Source organism: Pleurodeles waltl, chromosome 3_1, assembly GCF_031143425.1.
Source record: "Pleurodeles waltl isolate 20211129_DDA chromosome 3_1, aPleWal1.hap1.20221129, whole genome shotgun sequence".
Lineage (NCBI taxonomy): Eukaryota > Metazoa > Chordata > Amphibia > Caudata > Salamandridae > Pleurodeles > Pleurodeles waltl.
In genome coordinates this window covers 1,493,915,315-1,493,937,590 of record NC_090440.1, presented here as the reverse complement: position 1 = coordinate 1,493,937,590, position 22,276 = coordinate 1,493,915,315, and the positions used below count along the sequence as shown (strand labels likewise).

General features: G+C 44.4%; 1 protein-coding gene across 1 annotated transcript in view; it reads left to right on the top strand.

The window, feature by feature from the left end:
- Positions 1–22,276, top strand: part of LRP1B (LDL receptor related protein 1B) — a 4,500,992-nt gene that overhangs the window by 4,147,674 nt on the left and 331,042 nt on the right. Inside the window, exons 79-80 of the mRNA XM_069225083.1 lie at positions 8,544–8,767; positions 9,869–9,975. Of these exons, the coding sequence (XP_069081184.1) occupies positions 8,544–8,767; positions 9,869–9,975 (331 nt within the window). The remainder of the gene's footprint in view (positions 1–8,543; positions 8,768–9,868; positions 9,976–22,276) is intronic.

The following is a 22,276-nucleotide window of genomic DNA, read 5'->3' as shown; positions in this document are numbered from 1 at the left end:
TTGGATTTTAGTTTCTTTAGGCAAATACTTGTATTGTATTTTATTTTCTTAACATTTTAATGCTTATTTATAATTGTATGTAACTGTATTTATATGATCTTTGGTGGTGAACATTTACTGAATAAAGAATTTGCTTGCTTGTATTTAAAAGGTAGAACACGTACTTTTACACTATAGCAAAGCCTACCTCTCCAATTGACTAACATTGGTTTTACCTTATTAAGTTTTAGAAACTGTAATTTCAAAATGAGGGCAGGAAACTGGTTCACGTTTAGTGTCTTCGGAATTTCAATAGGAAATCGTAATGTATGGTGAAGTTGGATTTGAAATTAAAATTTTGGAAACACCACCTTTAGAAAGTTGGCATTTTCCTTCCTTGGCCATTTAATGCCTATAGTCTATCTCCATATATATCAGGAAAAAGGGGGCAACCCTGTAACCCGTGAACCTGGGTAAATAAGTCTATGAACAAAATATTGGTCCATTCGGGGGAAGTATTAGCCTTGACTTTTACTGCGAACTTACACCCTCTCAAAAGTTAAGGTTTTTTTTAAATAATTTTAAAAAATGCTTCCTTTTATTATGAAAAACGAATTATTTAATAATAAAATCAAATCAAAACATCCTAAAAAAAATACAATTCTTATTGTATCAGAATAAAGTATCTCAAAGGGCCCCCAAAATAATGTCCAAGGGAACAGTGGTAACTAGTCTGAGTCTGATTCTGAAAAAAAGGGTTCGTTGACCATAAGATAGGGAGGTTTGTACCCCAAAGTGCAGAGTGCTCCAAGTATGGTCACTGTAAGGGCAACTTCAAATGTCCAAAGAGGGAACAGGCCCCACTGGTGGGCAGACACCTGGGTTGGCTAGTGTAGTGCTCAGGGAGGAAGAAGTCCCAGTTATATTTGGGGAACAGACAGAGGTAATCCTAGTGACCCTGGGGGAGGCTGAAATAGTGCCAAAAGCCCACATGTCTTTCCATACTTCCAAGTATAGGCAGTGGGTCACCATTAGTGGGCAGAGGATGGAGGCTCTGCGTGACACAGGAGCAAGCATGACTACTGTCAGGGGTCAGCTGCTTTCAGCTGAGCAGGTCCTGCCGAACACATTCTACCAAGTCATAGTCGCTGACAATCGTGAGAGCCATCTTCTGGTGACTCTGGTTCCCTTTGAGTGTGAGAGGGTCTCTGGTACTCTAAAAGTAGTTGTGAGTCCTGCCATACCTGTAGATTGTCTGTTAGGCAATGACCTTGAGCACACTACCTGGAGGGAGGAAGAGCTAAGGTCTCACTTGGAGATGATGTGATCGCCTGTGTGGGTCTGCATGACCACACGGTCCATGGCTGTCAGGAGGGAAGTCAAGGGCTTCTGGAGCCTGGAGGAATGTCCCAGACAGCTGCCAAGGAGAGGGGCAAAGTGCGCGGGAAAGTGGTCCCAGAGGTTTCAACAGTGGAAGTTGATGGCCCCCCTGAGGAGGAGGCCCCTGAGGCCATCCGGGGAGGACATTGCCACCCTGGGTGACTTACCTGAGCTTGCTGGCTGGCAAGTTGAGGGTGGGCCCACCAGGGAAGAATTCTGCAAGGTGCAGAAGGAATGTCCCACTCTTAAGGGCTTGAGACAACAGGCCTCAGCCCAAACTGCAGGTAAAGCCTCTGGAGATCACCTTATCTACTGGGTGAATGATCTCCTTTACATTGAGCCAAAGGCTCTGGGTACTGGGGCAACGTGTGTGCTGGTGGCCCCCCGGTCTTACCGGGCCTTCCTACTGAGCCTGGCTCATGGCATACCCTTGACAGGGCATTTCAGGCAAATCTAGACCTTTGCCAGGCTTGTTACAAACTTTTATTGGCCTGAAATGCGAACAGTCTCAGAGACATTCTGTAGGTTCTGTCCCACCTGTCAGGCCATTTGGAAGACAGGGAAAAAGCTAAAGGCTCCCCTGATCCCACTCCCTGTCATTGGCAACCCCTTTGAAAGGGTTGGTATCAACATCATTGGTCCATTGGATGCCAAAACCGCCTTAGGCAACAGGTTTATCCTGGTTTTGGTGGACCATGCCACCCACTACCCAGAGGCAATCCTCTGAAGACGATAACTGCACGGATGGTGACCAGAACTCTGATGGGGATCTTTTCCCCTGTGGACTTCCCTAAAGAGACAGTGTCTGACAGAGACAATAACATCATGTCTGCATGCATGAAGTCCATGTAGGATGTGTGTGGTGTAACCTACAAGTTCACCACACCCTATCATCCTCAATCCAATGGTCTCCATGAGCGATTTAACAATACATTGAAGGACATGATCAAGGGCCTGCAATAGGCCATGAGGCATAAGTGGGACATCCTCTTACCATGCCTCCTCTTCTCATATAGAGAGGTACCCCAGAAAGGGTTCAATCCCTTTGAGCTTCTCTATGGGTACCCTGTTAGGTGTGAAAGAAAGCTCCCAGGAAACCCCCCAGGATGTGGTCAGCTACATGTTGGCCCTCTGACACCTGACACACCGCTTCTGGAAAAAGGCCAAGAGCAACCTTGAGGCCTTTCAAGAGGTTATTAAACGCTGGTACGGCCAGAAGGCTACTCTGATGGTGTTTCAACCTGGAGAAAAACTGTGGGTTATGGAACCGGTAGAGCCCAGAGTGAGATCAAGGAGCATAAGGGTGAGGCCACTTACTTAGTGGACATCCAGTCCCCTAGAAACCCCCTAAGGGTGCTCCACGTCAACATACTGAAGCCTCATTTTGAGAGTTCTGAAGTCAGCATGCTCCTGCTGACAGATTAAGGGTGTGGAGGAGGAGAGTGAACCTCTCCCCAACCTTCTCTCTGCACAGGAGGGTGATGAGTCAGTGGAGGGTGTCAATCTCTCTGACTCACTGACTCTGGACCAGCAAGGTGACTAATACCAGTTATTAGAGCAGTACTCCTGTCTGTTTCCCTCACCCCTACAGGGAATGCAGAATTATTAGGCAAGTTGTATTTTTGAGGATTAATTTTATTATTGAACAACAACCATGTTCTCAATGAACCCAAAAAACTCATTAATATCAAAGCTGAATATTTTTGGAAGTAGTTTTTAGTTTGTTTTTAGTTTTAGCTATGTTAGGGGGATATCTCTGTGTGCATAATTATTAGGCAACTTAACAAAAAAAAAATATATACCCATTTCAATTATTTATTATTACCAGTGAAACCAATATAACATCTCAACATTCACAAATATACATTTCTGACATTCAAAAACAAAACAAAAACAAATCAGTGACCAATATAGCCACCTTTCTTTGCAAGGACACTCAAAAGCCTGCCATCCATGGATTCTGTCAGTGTTTTGATCTGTTCACCATCAACATTGCGTGCAGCAGCAACCACAGCCTCCCAGACACTGTTCAGAGAGGTGTACTGTTTTCCCTCCTTGTAAATCTCACATTTGATGATGGACCACAGGTTCTCAATGGGGTTCAGATCAGGTGAACAATGAGGCCATGTCATTAGATTTCCTTCTTTTATACCCTTTCTTGCCAGCCACGCTATGGAGTACTTGGACGCGTGTGATGGAGCATTGTCCTGCATGAAAATCATGTTTTTCTTGAAGGATGCAGACTTCTTCCTGTACCACTGCTTGAAGAAGGTGTCTTCCAGGAACTGGCAGTAGGACTGGGAGTTGAGCTTGACTCCATCCTCAACCCGAAAAGGCCCCACAAGCTCATCTTTGATGATACCAGCCCAAACCAGTACTCCACCTCCACCTTACTGGCGTCTGAGTCGGACTGGAGCTCTCTGCCCTTTACCAATCCAGCCACGGGCCCATCCATCTGGCCCATCAAGACTCACTCTCATTTCATCAGTCCATAAAACCTTAGAAAAATCAGTCTTGAGATATTTCTTGGCCCAGTCTTGACGTTTCTGCTTGTGTGTCTTGTTCAGTGGTGGTCGTCTTTCAGCCTTTCTTACCTTGGCCATGTCTCTGAGTATTGCACACCTTGTGCTTTTGGGCACTCCAGTGATGTTGCAGCTCTGAAATATGGCCAAACTGGTGGCAAGTGGCATCGTGTCAGCTGCACGCTTGACTTTTCTCAGTTCATGGGCAGTTATTTTGCGCCTTGGTTTTTCCACACGCTTCTTGCGACCCTGTTGACTATTTTGAATGAAACGCTTGATTGTTCAATGATCACGCTTCAGAAGCTTTGCAATTTTAAGAGTGCTGCATCCCTCTGCAAGATATCTCACTATTTTTTACTTTTCTGAGCCTGTCAAGTCCTTCTTTTGACCCATTTTTCCAAAGGAAAGGAAGTTGCCTAATAATTATGCACACCTGATATAGGGTGTTGATGTCATTAGACCACATCCCTTCTCATTACAGAGATGCACATCACCTAATATGCTTAATTGGTAGTAGGCTTTCGAGCCTATACAGCTTGGAGTAAGACAACATGCATAAAGAGGATGATGTGGTCAAAATACTCATTTGCCTAATAATTCTGCACTCCCTGTAAAGTCACACACCTGTGTGTCCACGACATTGACACGGGAAACAGTCCCCCTGTAAAGAACAACATTTACAAGTTGTCATACAGGGTGAAGACCAGCATCAAGGATGAAGTTGCCAAGATGCTGGCTCTAGGGGAGATTGAGACCTCCAGCAGTCCCTGGTCCAGCCTTGTGCTGCTGGTACCAAAGGCTCCCCCACAGGATGCCAAACCAGAACTTGGTTCTCTGTGGATTACCAGGGTCTCAAATCCTTCACCAAAACTGACACACACCCTATCCCCCAAGCTGATGAGCTCATTGACAGGCTAGGCACTACCAAATTCCTCAGTCCTTTGATTTGACATCAGGGTGCTCGCAGATCACCTTAACTGATGGGGCAAAAAAAAGGTCTGCATTTTCAACACCTGAGGGACATTACCAGTTCCGGGAAATGCCCTTTGGTTTGAAGAATGCTCCCCTACCGTCCAATGGTTGGTGAATGGGATCCTGGCTGGTAAGGATTCGTTCTGCACTGCCTATCTAGATGACATTGCTGTCTACAGTGCCAGCAGGGATGAACTCCTGCTTCACCTCCATGATGGGCTCCAGGCCCTGCAACAAGCAGGACTGACCTTCAAGACCAGTGAGTGCCAGATTGGGAAGGGTTCCATTGTGTACTTGGAACACCTAGTAGGTTGTGGGTGGGGCAGCTCCTCCAGGCCAAGATTGAGACAATAACGGCCTGGCAACCACCTAGAACTCAAAATGAAGTAAGAGCCTTCTAGGCCTCACTGGTTACTACAACAGCTTTGTTAAGCATTATGGCACCATGAAGCAGCCCAGATTGCTGATCTGGAAAAAGGCTTGTCAGAAAGCCTTTGATTCTCTCAAGGAAGCCATGTGCATGACACCCATGCTCAAGGCCCCTGATTACTCCAAGGAGTTCATAGTCCAGACAGGTGCTTCAGAGCATCATATAGGAGCAGTCATAGCACAGCTGAATGAGGAGGCCCTAGACCAACCAATAGCCTTCATTAGTAGGAGGTTACTACCATGGGAACAGAGGTGGAGTGCCATTGAAAGAGAAGCATTTGCTATGGTCTGGTCACTAAAGAAGCTGAGACCATACCTCACTTCTGGGTTCAGACAGACAACAGGCCCCTCAAATGGCTCATGCAGGTGAGGGGTGAAAATCCTAAACTCTTGAGGTGGTTCATCTCCCTACAGGGAATGGACTTTATGGTAGAGAATCGCCTGGGGACTAACCACGCCAATACTGATGGTCTCTCCATATTCTTCTGCATTAGTGATGAGAGCTTCCAAGGGGTTGGGTAGCTCTCCCCACTTTCAGGTGGGGGGACGCTTGTTAGACCTGACAACCTTAGGGTGATCATCCCTCTACTTTTTACCTGCCTCCCTCCACTTTTCTGACACTGTTTTTGTTGGTTTTAGGACTTTGTGCACTTTGCCACTACTAACCAGTGCTTGAGTGCTTATGCTCTCTCCCCTAAACATGGTAACATTGGCACATATCCAATTGGCATGTCTGATTTACTTGTAGGTCCCTAGTAAAGTGCACTACATGTGACCAGAGCCTGTAACTTAAATGCTACTAGTGGACCTGCAGCACTGATTGTGCCACCAACATAAGTAGCCCCTTAACCATGTCTCAGGTCTGCCATTGCAAATCCTGTGTGATCAGTTTCACTGCCATTTCGACTTGGGATTTAAAGATACTTGCCAAGCCTTAATCTCCCCTTTTTATAAATATAAGCTACCCTTAACTTAGGCCCTAGGTAACCCCTAGGGCATGATGCTTTGTAGGTAAAAGGCAGGACATGTACTTATGTCTTTTACATGCCCTGGTAGTAAATTTGTTTTTCACTACTGTGAGGTCTGCTCCTTTCATAGACTAGCATTGGGACTGCCCTCATATACTTTTGAGTTGTAGATTCGGATCTGGAAGCAGTAACCAGGTCATATTTACTATGACCAGAATGGTAATAGAAAATTCTGCTTAGTGGTGAGTTTGGATTTCATATTACTATTTTAGAAATTTTACTTTTAGAAAGTAGGCATTTAACTGCACTTACTACCATCTGTGCCTTACAGCCTGTCTCCAATCCACATCTGGTCTGTGCTGGTTGACAGCTCTCTTGTGCATTCCACCTGGACAACCATGAACACAGGACACTCAGTCACATCTGCATTCATTTGCTTACTGAATGGGTCTTCCTGAGCTGGAAGGGTGGAGGACCTCACACTTACATTTCCAAGGCCAGTGGCCTGCCCCACACAAAGGACTGATAATCCCCCACTGGGACCCTGGCAAACAGGACTTGGCTGAAAGGGGAAATTGTGCAAAACCATTCTTTGAAGTCTCCCCCACTTCAAAGGCATTTTTGGGTATATAAACTGGGTGTCTGGCCCCACCAAATCAGACACTTCTGGTCCTGCACCTGAACTCTGTCAAAAGACTAACCTGGCTGTCCAAAGGACTCTCTGGACTGCTTTGCTGAGAAGGACCGCTGCCCTGAGTTGCCCTGCTGGCCTCTGACTGTGCTGGAAGGACTCTACCTTCCCCCAAAAGTGTTCTCCAAGGGCTTGGGTTGAGCTTGACTTCTGTTCTGAAGTCTGAGGGACAGTAAAGATTTCAACTACTGAGTTTTTGCTATTTCCCAACTCTAGCGACTCTGGAACAACTTCCAGCAATACCGCAGCCTACTCCCACTGTGTAGACCTCGCTGCACAACCCGACTGTGGCCTGCAACTCAGGCCTGACTTTGCCGGACTCAGCTGACATCACTCAGGGTCATCACGACTCTGCAATGTTGATACACTACGTCCTGACGGACCAGAACTAGCAACCCTACCGGGTCACAAGGAATCAAGGCATTGCCAACAATGCCGTATAAGCTCCCCCTGCATCTAGACGGACCTGATGCTTCACTTCCATCTGCCTCGCAGTGCAGAACCGACGCCTCATCTCTTCAGAAGCTGTGAGGGACTGACACCAAACTGACTCTAGTGACGCCTCTTTCTGACCCCCTGTAATGTCCTGGTTCTTTGTTTTTAAAAGGTACTGTACCTGTACATATGACTCCGAGAGTGGCACTGGTGATGTTGGATTTTTGCGAACGACTTCGTCAACAACGTTGTGATAGCCCCAGTTGGAACTTTTGTTTCTAGATGCTTTAGTTGGGTTTAATCTTCTAAAAACTCAGAACTTTACTTGTGTACATTGGATTTTCATTGTTTATCAGTATTTTAGTCAGATATATATTCTCTGTTTTTCGAAACCTGTGTGGTGTTTTTCGTGGTGTTTTCACTGTGTTATTGTATATGTCCTGCACAAATACTTTACACATTGCATTCTAAGTTAAGCCTCACTGATCAGTGCCAAGCTACCGGAGGGCAGACACAGGATAATTTGTGTTGTGACTTACCCTGACTAGGATTGCGGTCCCTACTTGGACAAGGGTGTATACCTCTGCCAACTAGAGACCCCATTTCTCCCAAAAACAAAATATTTTTAAAATTAAACCGATTTATTCTTGCATCCACCTGTCATTGTTTAGTACTTAAATATGTATAACCTGTTACTGTGTTTGTTATGATTGTGTGTGCATGCATGTCTTTGAGTGTGGTGCTTGCCTGTACATGACTGACTGCATATGGGGTGCCTATGTATGTTTTAGTTGGTACCTTCAGTTTCTTTGTTTGTTTTTTCATGGGAGCCTATGGGCGCCTGAATGTATAGTTTATTTTATTGTTTAGCTGTATGTGTGTTGGTCATCTGCACAAGGATGCATGTGGGCGGGTGCTCTGATTCATCATGCCTCCATTTATGTATGTGGTATGTAGGTCTCTGCACACACACTATACAAGGATTTACACAAGCTACTTATTCAAAGTCGTTAGACATTACCTAGGATGAGTTTTGTAGGAATCCTCGGCTTGCCTCTTAAAATCATGAGATTTATATAACCTTTCCAGGCTACCAAGAATCTATTTATACAAAAAAACAAAATGTTAAACTGTAATCTAATAACATTATAATTTATGCATTTTCAGTGCCCGGAATTTAAAAGGCCAAGGGATATTGCTGTAGATTGGGTAGCTGGAAACATTTATTGGACGGATCATTCGAGGATGCACTGGTTCAGTTACTACACAACTCATTGGACTAGTTTAAGATACTCTATCAACGTTGGACAACTGAACGGACCCAACTGCACACGCTTGCTCTCGAATATCGCAGGAGAGCCTTATGCAATCGCTGTTAACCCCAAAAAAGGGTAAGCATTATCAATTATTACTATTGCCAGGGGCGTGATAGTCATTGGTGCAGCTAGAGCAGTGACACAGGGGCACAGTGGTGTATGTCCCAGTTATGATTGTCATTTACTTTACTAACTGGATGCAGGGTGTGGCATTTCCTCACTTATAGTACAGTCCACTGTCAGCCGTGGCCCGTCCTTTAGGACAGAGGGGCCACCCCCCACACCTTTTGCCCCTCATGAATAGTGCCTGTCAGGCTGAGCAAAGGTCAGCCTGGCGGACACTTTTTATCTTCAGGTCAGGCAGCCAGGAGCGAGACATGCGCAATTTTGCACAGACTCCTGGCTGCCTGAGCTGAACTTTGCTGGGCTGAAGAGGTCACAGCTCCTATGGGTGTGACCTCCTCAGTTCAGCAAAAGTGCCTCAAGGCACTCTGTGCCTCTGTGACGGGTGGAAGCGTCACCCATTGATTTCGACCTGGGCACTTCAGGTTTAAGCCCTGAAGCGCCCAGGGCGAGTGTTAATCAGTGACACCTCATCACAGAGTGAGGTGGGGTCAGGAGCCTCACTGACCCCATCCCACTCTGTTACAAAGTTGGGACTGCTGCCTTCACTCCAGCCAATGAGGGAAGGCAGCAGCCCCAACCCTCCTTGGACCTTGTGATTGTGCTTCTCGCCTGCCCCCCCCTCCTAAAATTACCGGCGACACTGTCCACTGTGCTCTTGATACACCGTTGATCACTCTGATCATGATATTGTATCCTACATAGGGTTAAACAGTAAACAAGATATTTCGGACCCGTAAGAAGGCGCAGTGCTCAAGTACAATAACATTAAAAACTAAAACGCATTGCTGTTTTGTTAGCAGGAATACATTTTCAGAGCGTTGCGCATAACCAGTCTTGCAACCTAAATGATGTGTTCCTAAACACTTTCTTAAGAAGTTATCATGCTGCTGCAAAGTCAAGTGTGAATGCTTCTTTAGGTGCGGGCCTTGCAGTTTTAAGTTACTCAAAGGTTTTTGCTCACCATTTTGGAAATACCTCATGAAAACTTTTTGCCTGTTGTTCTAACTAGAGTTGAATGTCATGTGTCAACCTAAATTTTGTGTATTTTAGAATGATGTATTGGACAGTCATTGGGGACCATTCACACATAGAAGAAGCTGCCATGGATGGTTCGATGAGAAGAACAATTGTACAAAAAAACCTGCAAAGGCCAACAGGTATGGTAGATTTTGAACTTTAAATCGCTTGAAAAGTACATATTAATGCTTTATTTTACCAAAAAAGTATATCAGTAATACATTTTATATCATTGTGATGGTGTTAATGCAGGCAAAATGCAGTCTTATATGTAGTTTCACACTAAAAATAGCACTGGTTCTGCAATTTGAATTATTAATAATTTATGAAATTTTACACCCGGTTTATTATGCAATTTCTTTATTTCATCATTTAGATAAAAAAATTGTACCTGCAATTCACCCCACTAACTCAACTGTGATGATAAAAAATACATGTACAATAATTGGCAACCAACTTTCCATGATTTCAAGCGATATTAAACTTGTATGATTGTGCAGATTTTTGCAGATACATTGATATCGACAGCTGGTTCAAGATCAGGACCTACAGCCTTGAACTCTGTTTCCTAATTTGGGTGCTATGCTCTGATAAACTAGCGTCTAACCGTTACCATAATGTGTAGCTAATCATCTGTTTTATCGATGTTTATATGTCACAGTCTATTTTCCTCACTTCTTAATTATTGATCTTTTTTTTTCATTTTCAATACTTCTCTAAAGTACAAAACTATTATTCCTGTTTCCTTGCTCTCCATATTATTTAACTAATTTCACTTGTCCTCATAATCATGACTGACTGTGAATATCTGTTATCCTTTATTACTGTGTATTTATGTTCTGTTGACGTGGTGTAGAGACTGAATATCAGCACAGTTTGGGAGGGGGAATTTACAGTATTCAAATACGAACCAATCAGCCTTAGATAAAAAAAAATAGTATCACAGTAGGAGAACCAAGTATTAGAAATTATTCTCTGTGGCCAACAGAGATTTTAAAAAAAGGTATAATTTGAAGGTGGAAGTCTGAAGGGAGGTTTGTTAGCTCTATGCCAGGTCAACACGTTTAAGATTAGCTGTATTTTCTATCATAGTTGGTTTTAAAAGTCCTGTTTGCTAAACGCAAGAATAGCATTGTTGGAAATTGGGTCTCCAGTTGGCAGAGGTATGCATCCTGTCCAAGCAGGGACCCCCATCCTTGTCAGGGTAAGGCACAACTTACCCTAAATTATCATGTGCTCAACCTATGTTAGTTTGGTGCAGAGCAGAACTTAAGAGGAAATGTGAAAAGTATTTGTGCAATACCTAAACAACAACACAGTGGGAAAACCACAAAAAGCTTAAAAAATAGATCATGATTTTATAAATAAAACAAGACAAAAATGACAATAATCTGTCTAGTAGAAGTCGAGTTATGAATTTTACAGCCTTAAGGCAAGTGTAGCGCTTTGAAGCAAATACGGAACAAAGAGTTACTTTCTTGTGCTAGGACTGGGACAAAGTCAAAAGTTCAGGCTGCCTGTGATGGAGCGCAGGTCGAATACAGGTTTCATGCGGGGCCCTCTGAGTATAGGTACCTCAGTCCTTGTGGCAGCACAAGATGTGTCAAAGATCCTCACACGGTTGAGGTGTTGCACCAAATTTGTCCACGCAACTGCTGCAATGTGTTGGGTCCATGAGCAAGCCCTTGGAGACACTCTGGAGTCCCGTGATATAGATCCAGTCCTACTTACCCAGTCAGGGAAACACCAGGCAACAGGGCAGCCCAGCAAGGCAAGGGCACAGCAAGGCAGAGTCCAGCTAATCAGAAGTCCAGCAGAGTAGCAGTCCTTTCAGCACAGCAGTTCTTCTTCCCGCAGAGTAGTCACAGGTCCAGAAGTGTACTGAGTTGGTGGTGTCAGATGTTCAGTTGTGCCTTTGAAGTGTGGGGACAGGCCCAGCCCGTTCATTTACAAGGGTCATCCTCTCCCTCCCATCCAGCCCAGGACGACCAATTAGCATGGTGATAGGCTCTCATAAATTGAATGGCCCATCAGGCACCATTTAAGTTCTCTTTGTGTGTAGCAGTCTTGAGAGAATGCTCAAAGTCTAGCTGTCACCAACCTCAGATTTGTATTGGAGGCAGGCAGAAGGCACCGAACGGTTTAAGGAAGGAAAATGCCCACTTTCGAAAAGTGGCATTTTTAGATTTGCATCTCAAAATCCAACTTCACCATAAGTTGTGATTTTAAATTATGAGCCCAGGGACACCAAACTCAAAATATCTATCTTCACCCAATTGGAAACTACATTCATAAAATGTAATAAGGTCATCCCAATGCTAGCCTATGGGAGAGATAGTCCTTGCAGTAGTGAAAAATGAACTGGAGAGGTTTTCACTACTAGGACATGTTAAGCTCAAAAGTACATGTCCTACCTTTTAAGTACATTGCACTCGATCCCTGTGGTTGTGTAGGGCCTACTTTAGGGGGAACATATAGATAAAAAAAGAAGGTTTGAGGTTTACCTTGCCAGGTCAAAATGGCAGTGCAAACTGGACCCACAGGCTCTGTAGTGGCAGGCCTGAGACATGGTTAAAGGGCTACTTATGTGGGTGGCAAAATCAGAAATGCAGGCCCACTAGTAGCATTTAATTAACAGGACCTGGGCATATGTAGTGCACTTTACTAGGGACCTATAAGTAAATGAAATATGCCAATTGGGTATGAGCTAATGTTACCATGTTTTAGGGAGAGATCACATGCACTTTAGCTCTAGTTAGCAGTGGTAAAGTGCTCAGAGTCCTAGAGCCACCAAAAACTAGATCAGAAAAGTGGAGGCGGTATGAAAAAAGTTGGGGGGGAAGACCACACTAAGGCTGTCAGTTCAAACAAGTAGTAACACATTTTCAATTTCCTTGGATCCTAAGGATTTCAAGGCCAGTTTGGATTTACTCTTTAAGAATCTTGTGCCACTGCCCTGGAGTGATTTTTTATAGTTAGATGAGCAGGTTGTATCTAGAGGTGCTTCATGGTCATGCAGAAAACAAAACTTTCAGGTGTATTTTATTGAGTTTGGAAACATTGAATTATGACTATGAATGGTCAGGCTTGTTTGCTTTGTCACCAAATCAGTTGTTGAATTAAGATTCAGTGTGATGAAACCTGCTAGGAAAGTATTTGTGCAATAGATGGGAAAGATGATTAATTAAGGTTTTCAGGTGGAAATAGAGTGTTTTGGGGGATTAGACATTATGGCGGTCATTCTGACCGCGGCGGTCAGCGGTCGCCGCCTGCCAAGCGGTTCCCGCCGAAAGACCGCTCCGCTATCAAAAGACCGCGGCGGCCATTCCGGCTTTCCCGCTGGGCCGGTGGGCGACCGCCAGAAGACCGACGGCCGGCCCAGCGGGAAAGCCCCTTCAACAATGAAGCCGGCTCGGAATGGAGCCGGTGGAGTTGCAGCGGTGCGACTGTTGCAGTGGCACCCGTCGCGATTTTAACTGTCTGCATAGCAGACAGTGAAAATCTTTGTGGGGCCCTGTTAGGGGGCCCCTGCACTGCCCATGCCAGTGGCATGGGCAGTGCAGGGGCCCCCAGGGGCCCCACGGCACCCGTTCCCGCCATCCTGGTTCTGGCGGTGGACACCGCCAGAAACAGGCTGGCGGGAAGGCGGTCGGAATCCCCATGGCGGTGCTGCAAGCAGCGCCGCCATGGCGGATTCCCTGGGCCAGCGGGAAACCGGCGGGAAACCGCCAGCTCCCCTTTTCTGACCGCGGCTTTACCGCCGCGGTCAGAATCGCCCAGGAAGCACCGCCAGCCTGTTGGCGGTGCTTCCGCCGCCCTCCGCCATGGCGGTCATGGACCGCCAGGGTCAGAATGACCCCCTATATTTCAATGTATATATTGTGCATACGTTTTTCAGAAAATGCTCTTTGTATGTTAGAAATATTTGGCAGCACAGTTTTGCATTTTTGTCTACAAGAGAATACTTTGCGGCATATTAGCAAGGAACTGGTACATTGGCTTTGTTGCACCAGTTTCCTTGTGTACCACTGTGCTCTCCCCTAACAACACCATGGTAGTGCTGTATTTACAATACAGCACACCACGGCGCTTGCTAGCACAATAGCGTCAACATTGTTGATGCTAGTCCAGCAAAGGCCCATAGAAAAGAGTGTCACTGTAATGCCTGCCCTGGGCAGGTGTTAAAAATTGATGCTAGAATTGTGCAGTGAAATCTTGTACATTTCACTCCACCATGTTTTTAGGCCTCCCTGTGGGGAACACCCTCCTTGCATACATTATACCTGACACAGGTATGATGTGACGCAAGGATTTAAAAAGTGGTGCAATGCTAACATTGTGCCATTTTGTAGATATGGTGTATGGTGAGGGCCTTTTTAGCACTGCCATAGCATATTGGTCATGGCACATTGTTGGTACATTACATTTTCAATTTAAACCAGTCTTCTGAAGTCAAAAAGTATGCAAAGCATAATACTGAGCTTGAAAAAAATGAACAAAATACTCATGACATATAGGAGTTATGAAAGATCATGCTTGCTTAGGTATCGATATTTTACCAGGCCATAACAAGAGAAAATAAGATAATCCGAAGAATGCACATACATCCCAGAAGATTGTAATCGCTACAGGCAGAGAACGAGGCACAGATGGCTTCATCGCATTGCAACAGTGAACGAGTCAGGTTCCCCATCTTTGTCTTATGTATGAACATGCAGTAAAATTCGTCAAGCCGATTTGTGCTGTGAAAGTGAAAATGTTTTCATTAACTGTTGGAAATCCAGGTCATAACGATCGGAGGCACCCGGAGCAAACAGAAGCTTCTAAAACCTGAATTGTAACAACACGGGTCTTTTCAACTGGACTTGAGCTCCCATACTGTGGAACCTTTAACAAGGAACCAAGTACTGGTTACTCAAGGGAGATGCTGTAGGCCAAAGATTTTGGGGCATATTTAATAAAGACTTACGTTACCATTGGGCCATGCAAAGGGGTGCAAGAGAGTTGCAACTCTAGAGTTAGATTTATCAAGACATACAAGGCCTCCTCATGTGGCCTTGCCTGGCTTGATAAATCTAGAGTAACCCAGCACAGCACAAAGCACTGCATTGCATTACTCTGCCCTTGTAACACATTCCATGGGATGAGCATGGGTACTGCAGCGAATCTGCCCACGGATTTTGAGGCATTCCCTAATTTTCCATTGCTGATAGACCTGGGAACGCGTCAAAATGCTACGCCTCCCTAGGTGAGGCGTAACAAGTAAAAATATCTCTACTTCTTTTAGTTACTTCCTTCTTGTATGTGTGCTGTACTCTGCAGCACACATAGAAAGAGGAAAATGCCTCTCACTATTGTTTTCATGCAGAAAGGTGCTTCTTCCTGCACAAAAACAATGCTGCTTATAATAAAGGTACTCTTGCACACTGGTGCAAGGGTGCCTGTTTTGCCATTAGGTAGTACATTGTGCACAGGGAAAAGACAGGAATGCGCTATATTACATTAATTATGGTGAATTCCTACCCCTTTTCCTATCATGCAGTGCAGGCCAGCAAGGTGACTTGTTGCGCTGCATAATTTTTAATAAATATGCTCCTTTGTACTTAGCAAAGCAATAAACAAAGCTCAATAAATCACTGTCCATTCAGCTCTTTTTTGTGCTGTATATTAATATAATACAATATATATATATATATATATATATATATATATATATATATATATATAGTTACGTTATAATTAGGTGGCAATGCCACACATTTTAAAATTCCCCAGTTATAGTTAACTGATGTAGCTAGAACTCAAGCCCTAAAGTAACTATAATGCGCACACCCGCCATGGAAAGTATTGCCATTAATTATGTAATTTCAGATATCAGCAGTGATGCTATCAAAGATCTCATAGAACATGTCATGAGAGATTTACTCTGTGAGGGTATAAGTAGTAAGTGATGGGGCGCACATCTCTAAAATCCATTGGGGGTCTCTGCCAGCTCCCAAGCCAGTAAGGAGAATCTTGGTGAACACCATAGGGAAGAAAATGAATTTCACTTTTGCAAGTGAGATCAAAAATCCATCTAAACCACAGCCTCATACCCTTCACCACTGGAGAGGTGTCTTCCTACATCCACAATTGCTCCTCCCTGAATGTGTTTCCTGTTATCCCTGCCACCAAATGGGTGCACCTTTGCAATCTAGAACACTGTAAAAATGCCATTATCCTCAGTCTGTTAAAATCCTTCAAATTAAGTTGGGTAAATCTTTGTGTATTCTAGTGGAAAATAATTACACACCTAAAACTGGAGGTCAGGAAAATTGAAAGACACTGACTTAAATCCCTCCACTGTCAAAGCATGCTATTTTCATCATTGAATTTACCAATATAAAGTAGTGCCTAATTTCAATCAGAGCACTTTTTAGGATATCCTGTATTTTGATTGTTCAATTTCAGTCAGCCACTTCTACATTTTCTAAAGTATGGCAGGCAAGCTTCCTTCTTTTTCAACAAATTTGGTGCCTGTTTTTGTTCCAATTCCAATCATTTTGTTAATTTAAGACTTGCTATCTACCTCATGTAGGCTTCCTATCTTGTTCAAGTTCACCCATGCCCTAGAATAAAATGTTATCAAAGTATTGAACCCCTTCCAACAAACCCGTCTACTAACAGACAGCTGCAATAGCAAAGAAGCCACAGATACCTAACAGTGTTGGACCCTCCATGACCATGCTCTTCAACAACTTTCTACCCACCACAACGATAATTCCATCATTATATCCCCATCAAAACACAAGGAATGGTCCTAATGCTCTACTGAAGATTACTAGTGTATCATAATGCATCTACTTAGCTAATTACCTTAGAAATACTTGTTCTGAGGCCACAATATACCAACCTAGAATCACATACCATCTTTAGTAATTTTCAGTCTGAGTCTCACTGAAGGTGAGAGACAAAGGCTGGCCCAAATAAAATATTAGAGTAGTTACTGGTATGCATAGACTGCAACCAGGACTGTATGATAATACTGGTAGTCATTTTAGGAGCATTTACCATAGTCAACCACATGATGCTCCTTAGTACCTAGCTATTCATCTTCAAGTCAAAGGAACTGTGTTCAATTGTTTTGACTAATTTTAAAAAACTATGGGGTAGATTTAAGAAAAGTGGTGCTGCACACAGTGCAGCACACTTTTCTTGTGCCCCATAGCACCCCCTACCACCACCATAAGTGCACTGTATTTAAAAAACAACGCAACGGGTAAGGGGCAATAGCGTCAAATGTCTTGAGGCTATTGATGTACTGTTCAGGGTTAGCGCCACAATTTTGGTGCTCACCCTGATTACTACATGTAACCAATGTGTGCCTCCTTTTAATGCCTGCGATGAACAGGCATAAAAAATGCTGCAAAGAAATGGCACAAAGAAATCTTTTAGATTTCTTTGCGCCATTTCTTTGGCCCTCCGAATGGGGAAACAACCCCCTTGCATACATTATGCCTGGCACAGGCAAAATGTGGCAGAAAGGTTTACAAAATGGCTCAATGCATGCATTCCGCCACTTTGTAAATCTGGTGTGGCAATTTTGGCCTTGTTGAGCCTCATTAGCATAAACAAATGACGCTATTGTAGCGCAAGCAGGCGCTAGGCCCTCTTAAATCTTGGCATATATATACCATATTAAGCCTGGTAGATTTATCTCCCAAAATCTTTCAATCATCTGCTGGATTCCACATTAACCAGCACTCACCCTGAGCTTATTTAAAGTTCATATGCCCATGTTTGCCCCGAACATTCATTATTGAATCCAGGATTTCCTGCAGAATGTGATGACACTGAGATACATCTGAACTTACTAGAAGTCAGTGAGAATGCTCTTGTTGTGTAGCCATTTTAGTTATAGCTCCATGCACATTTGTTTAATACACTAGGCCGCTGTGCACTTTGACCTAGATATATTTTTTTCCGCTTCGCATTGTTATTTTTACAATAACCAGTTTTACGGTCTTTTTTTAATTTCTTCTATCTAACTGTTTTGCTTAGTCCAGCACTGTGTTCTCAAACAACACATTCTTGATCACTTTGTGCTTCAGTCAAGGCTACAGTTTGGTACATTGCCGGTGAACGTGGTAGAAGTTTAGTCTCCAACATTCGTAGAAATTACACATCCTTATGTAAGGGCATTTTCTTAGAACATTAGCTGTGTTATTATAAAAACACTTCTTATTCCCATTACACGTTAAGAGGGAGATTCCACCAGGGAACCACAACTGTATCCTGAATGCTTCACTGCAGATGCTAACGCAGACTACAGGCCTTTGCTCAGGTATGAGGGTTGATGTCCTCCCGGGGGAACCTGAAAGGCAGGGTTAGAGCTCAACATGCTGTGCTCAAATTATGATTCAGATAGAAAATAGTCCATCGACTTTAGTGGCAATATGATAGCATTATTCTTATGCTTCACTCTCATCGTCACCATTTTAATATTGTTTTGTTGTGTCGTTCTGGTTATTGCAGCTCACGCTTTGCTATCTAAAATGCATTCGTTTTATTAAACCAGTCTTTAAAACTTATACTGCTATCATTGTCATTTATATATGAAACCGAATTGTGAATGAGAGATCCGGATGCGATCTGAGTGACCACAACTTCCCTCAGAAGTATGATATGTCATGCGCTCAGCTGCACAATCATCTCTATCTTTTGGGAGAGATGAGGCACTGCTAGTTAGCCGGAGCAAAACCCGGATTTGGAGCGACAGGTGTCACCCACCGTGGGTCAGACTCAGTCTCCCACACTGTGGACGATCTTGCTGCTCAAAGTCCAGTAGTCTCATTAGAATAATGAGAGCCTATGCGACACTCTGTTGACAGTGATTTGGTTCCTGCTTAGCTTAAATCCAGGAATGGAAGTAGTGAAAGATAGTGTCCCAAAGTGACAAAGGCAGATATTTTGCTTATATACCTGACTGCTCCTAAATTCCCTGTCAGCTTGCTGACCACTCTGGATTCTCCAACGAGCCCCTTGCTAGTGTTCTCTATTGGTTTGCCTACTTTCCAAAAACAAATACAAACCAAGAGCAAATCTCAGAATCTTCCTTTCCAAAACTGATTCTATCAACTCTAAAGTGCCATGTATCAACCCCTCTTCCTCTGTTTTATTGAGTTTCGTAATGTCAAGTAACATTTATATATATGCCTTTTCCTCAAAATTAGACTGCGCTTCAAGCTGGTTACTCCTGGTATTTCAGTATATCATAGATATCTGACAGTTATACTTAAAGATCAGTTATTTATGTTCAACTGCATTCTCCTGCAATAACAGTAGCTAATTATAGAGAAACAGGACTTTAGTAAATTTAATCCATGTTCCCTCCCCCCTATAGCTGCATCTATGAAAATCTTAAGCTATTAAAGCAAACGCTTCTTCAGTGCTTCCTAGTAATCAAGTATAATTGGAACATGCCTTTTGTCTTATTTGCCGAGTCTCTCCAGGGAAGATGGGCACCCTGTCGCAAGACCCTTAGGGATAAAAGATAGTCAAACCTTCTCTCAATCCAAAAGGGATTTCTACATGTCTTCTGCTCCTTGTAAGTGAGTGACCTGAAGGTCTGCCACTAGATACTCCCATGTCTGGGCCATCTCCTTTGAGCCTATTCCTCATCTAGCATTCCTACAAGAGACTCATGTTACCACCATGGAAGGCTTGACGCTTGAGCGCAGATGGTGGGGTCAGGCGAATTATACTGGCTATTCTTTGCAAGGGACGTCCTCATATGGATATGAGGTGGTGTTCCATTTCAGCATATTAATCATCTAGTAGACCCTGAAGGACAATATGTGGTGGTACGGGGGAAGCTCAAAAGAACAGACCTGACATTGATTAACGTATATGCAGCCAACACAGACCAAGGTCTTGGTTGTTGGGCCACTAGTGCAGTACCTCACACACTCCACACTGATGGGAGGAGGTTTTAACTATGTGGCTGATCTGGCCATTGATAGATCACACCCCCGCTACCATATTCCCCAACTTTCTGAATAGCCCGAGCCTTCACAGAATGCCGATGATGTTGGGGTTTGGTGGACAGATGGAGGCTGATCCCCCCACACACACAGAATTACTCATTCTTTTCTATCCTATGTGATTTAAATGCACACCTTGACACATTCCTATGCTCCCCTGCCATTCACAATATGGTCTCCAATACAGAATATCTGGCGGATCACCACCCGATCCTCCCACAATTTGACTGGGAATGCTTCAGGCCCCTAATACCCACATGACACTTAAAACCGAAAGTGTTTGAAAATCAAGTATTTAGAGACGGAATTAGACTTAAGATACAGCAGTGCTTTGTAGACAATGAGGGGATAGCCTCTTCCCTCCCAGTTGGAATGGGATACTTTTAAAGCAGTACTGAGAGACCGATTTATGGCTGTAGATGTAGGTATTAATGGAACCTTGTTAAGAGAAGTCCTGGAGGTGGAACTTGTAACTTTTGCATCAGTCATTAGGTGTAACTATTCTGCGGGCATGTTCGCGCCCTTTCCTCCCCTCACCTGCATTTCCCCAGACATTCCAAAAGCTTAGATGCCAAATACTCAGATTGTTGCAAAGTCAGACAGAGCTCCCTATCCAAACTAGTGTCATAACGAACAAGATTTGCAGGCCATCCCACAAAACATGCATTAGTGATGATGGTTTGGACTCAATTGTACACCCCCAACTCCGGAGCTCCATCTAGTATCTACAGTCTTATAAACCACTGTAGCCTTGTTTGATAAAGCTTGCTGTCTTTCAGGATGCAGTCAGAGTTATTAGGAGATAAGACTAGTTCCCAAGTATGTCGTCCATGATCAAACCATCAAATAATGTCATCTGTCATTAGTGGTGTGACGTTTGGAATTAGATTACTGGAGACATTTGCGATGCTAGATGCAATGTCAGATTCTGAATCCTCAGCAATTTCCTCAGGTGTTTGCGTAGGTGATCCAGGGCCTAAGCCACCCATGGAGGGCACTGCTTTTACGGCCCATCTCCATTCCCCGTCACACCTCTTCTCCCTTTGGTGTTGCCAGGTTGCATGGGTTGCTTCTTCTCCTCTTCTGGGATCTGCGGGGTCGCTGATCCCTAGGGGTGCCAATGGTTCCAGGGTGTGGATGGTGCTCAATCCAATCCCAGGCCTCCTGTGGGTATTGGCTGGACCAGGCACCCTCTAGGGTCACCACCATAAGTCAGGCCAGGAACCTCATGCCATATTGTAAGGCCATCAGGCAGAGTCGTCTTTCGGCTTCAAGCTAGGTTGAGCGATGCTTCTGAACCCCCTCTGTAATATTGCGAGTTTACATGCACACAGGCGTTGGTCACTGTCCTCACATCTAGCTATGATTTATGCACCCCTGGAGAGTTCCCAGCACCTAAGCAGTGCTTCTTAGGGGTGTCGGTATGGTGGCAGCAGTGAGCCACCAGTGGGCCTCAGCAGAAGTACTTAAAGTAAAAATTATTGAGGTCAATATTATGATTGTAGATATAAATAGTGCCTGGTCACACCTAAAATGTTCCGGACTTAGAGCCCTCCAATAGAGCATGCAAGAGTGTGGTAAATTAGGTGAAAAGAATATTTGAGGGAGAAGCACCCTTCAGTGGTAGCTCTGAGCCGCACTCTAGTCCCAGCTCACCTGAGGCCTTCTCTGAGGGGTGCGGGGTGATAAATTATGCCCAGGGGGAGATAGGTCTGAACATTATCTTCTCACAATCCAGGGCCCTCTCCTTCCAACCTCTGCGTGCTATTGGTTGGCCCTGCATGGGAGCGTTTAAAATGACTTTGCAGTCTCTTTGGTGTGATAGTTCTGGGGGATTGGTGGCAGCAAATGAATCTAGGCCCTCAGCTGCCGCTTCCACCAAGCCTTGAGGGCATGAGCCATATAGCTAAACCCTCACCTGCTATCGGCCACTGCAGCTCACTTCCCAATGCAGGAGCTGCCACACCAGTCACACTGCTAGCTGTAGAAGTCATGCACTCTTCTTCACTGCCGGCGGCTGCTGATCAAGGCACATTGCTCTCACATGTGGCTCTTCTAGGACAGCACCATCTTGGTTCGCTAGCTCAGCTACAGCTCTGTCCTCTCAGCCGGTGGCCGTCCCAAACCACACTGCAGCCACCAGGTCTGTCAGGGGGTTTCCGCTCTACAGTGTCACCTCCAGCCACAGGATATGCCCTCCTGGGATACACTAGGGACTCAGGATAGCGCTAGAAGGGGCCCAGTTCGAAGGAGTTCCCAAAAAGCCACCTTACTGCATTGGCACTAAGCCCACCCCCCAGATTACTGATTGCTGTCACAACCGATTTTAGATGCCTGCTGAATAGATTAATTTGTATTTGAAGCTACTGGATTAGTCAGGGTCCAACAATGGGTCAGTTCCTATCTAAAAAGTTCCAAG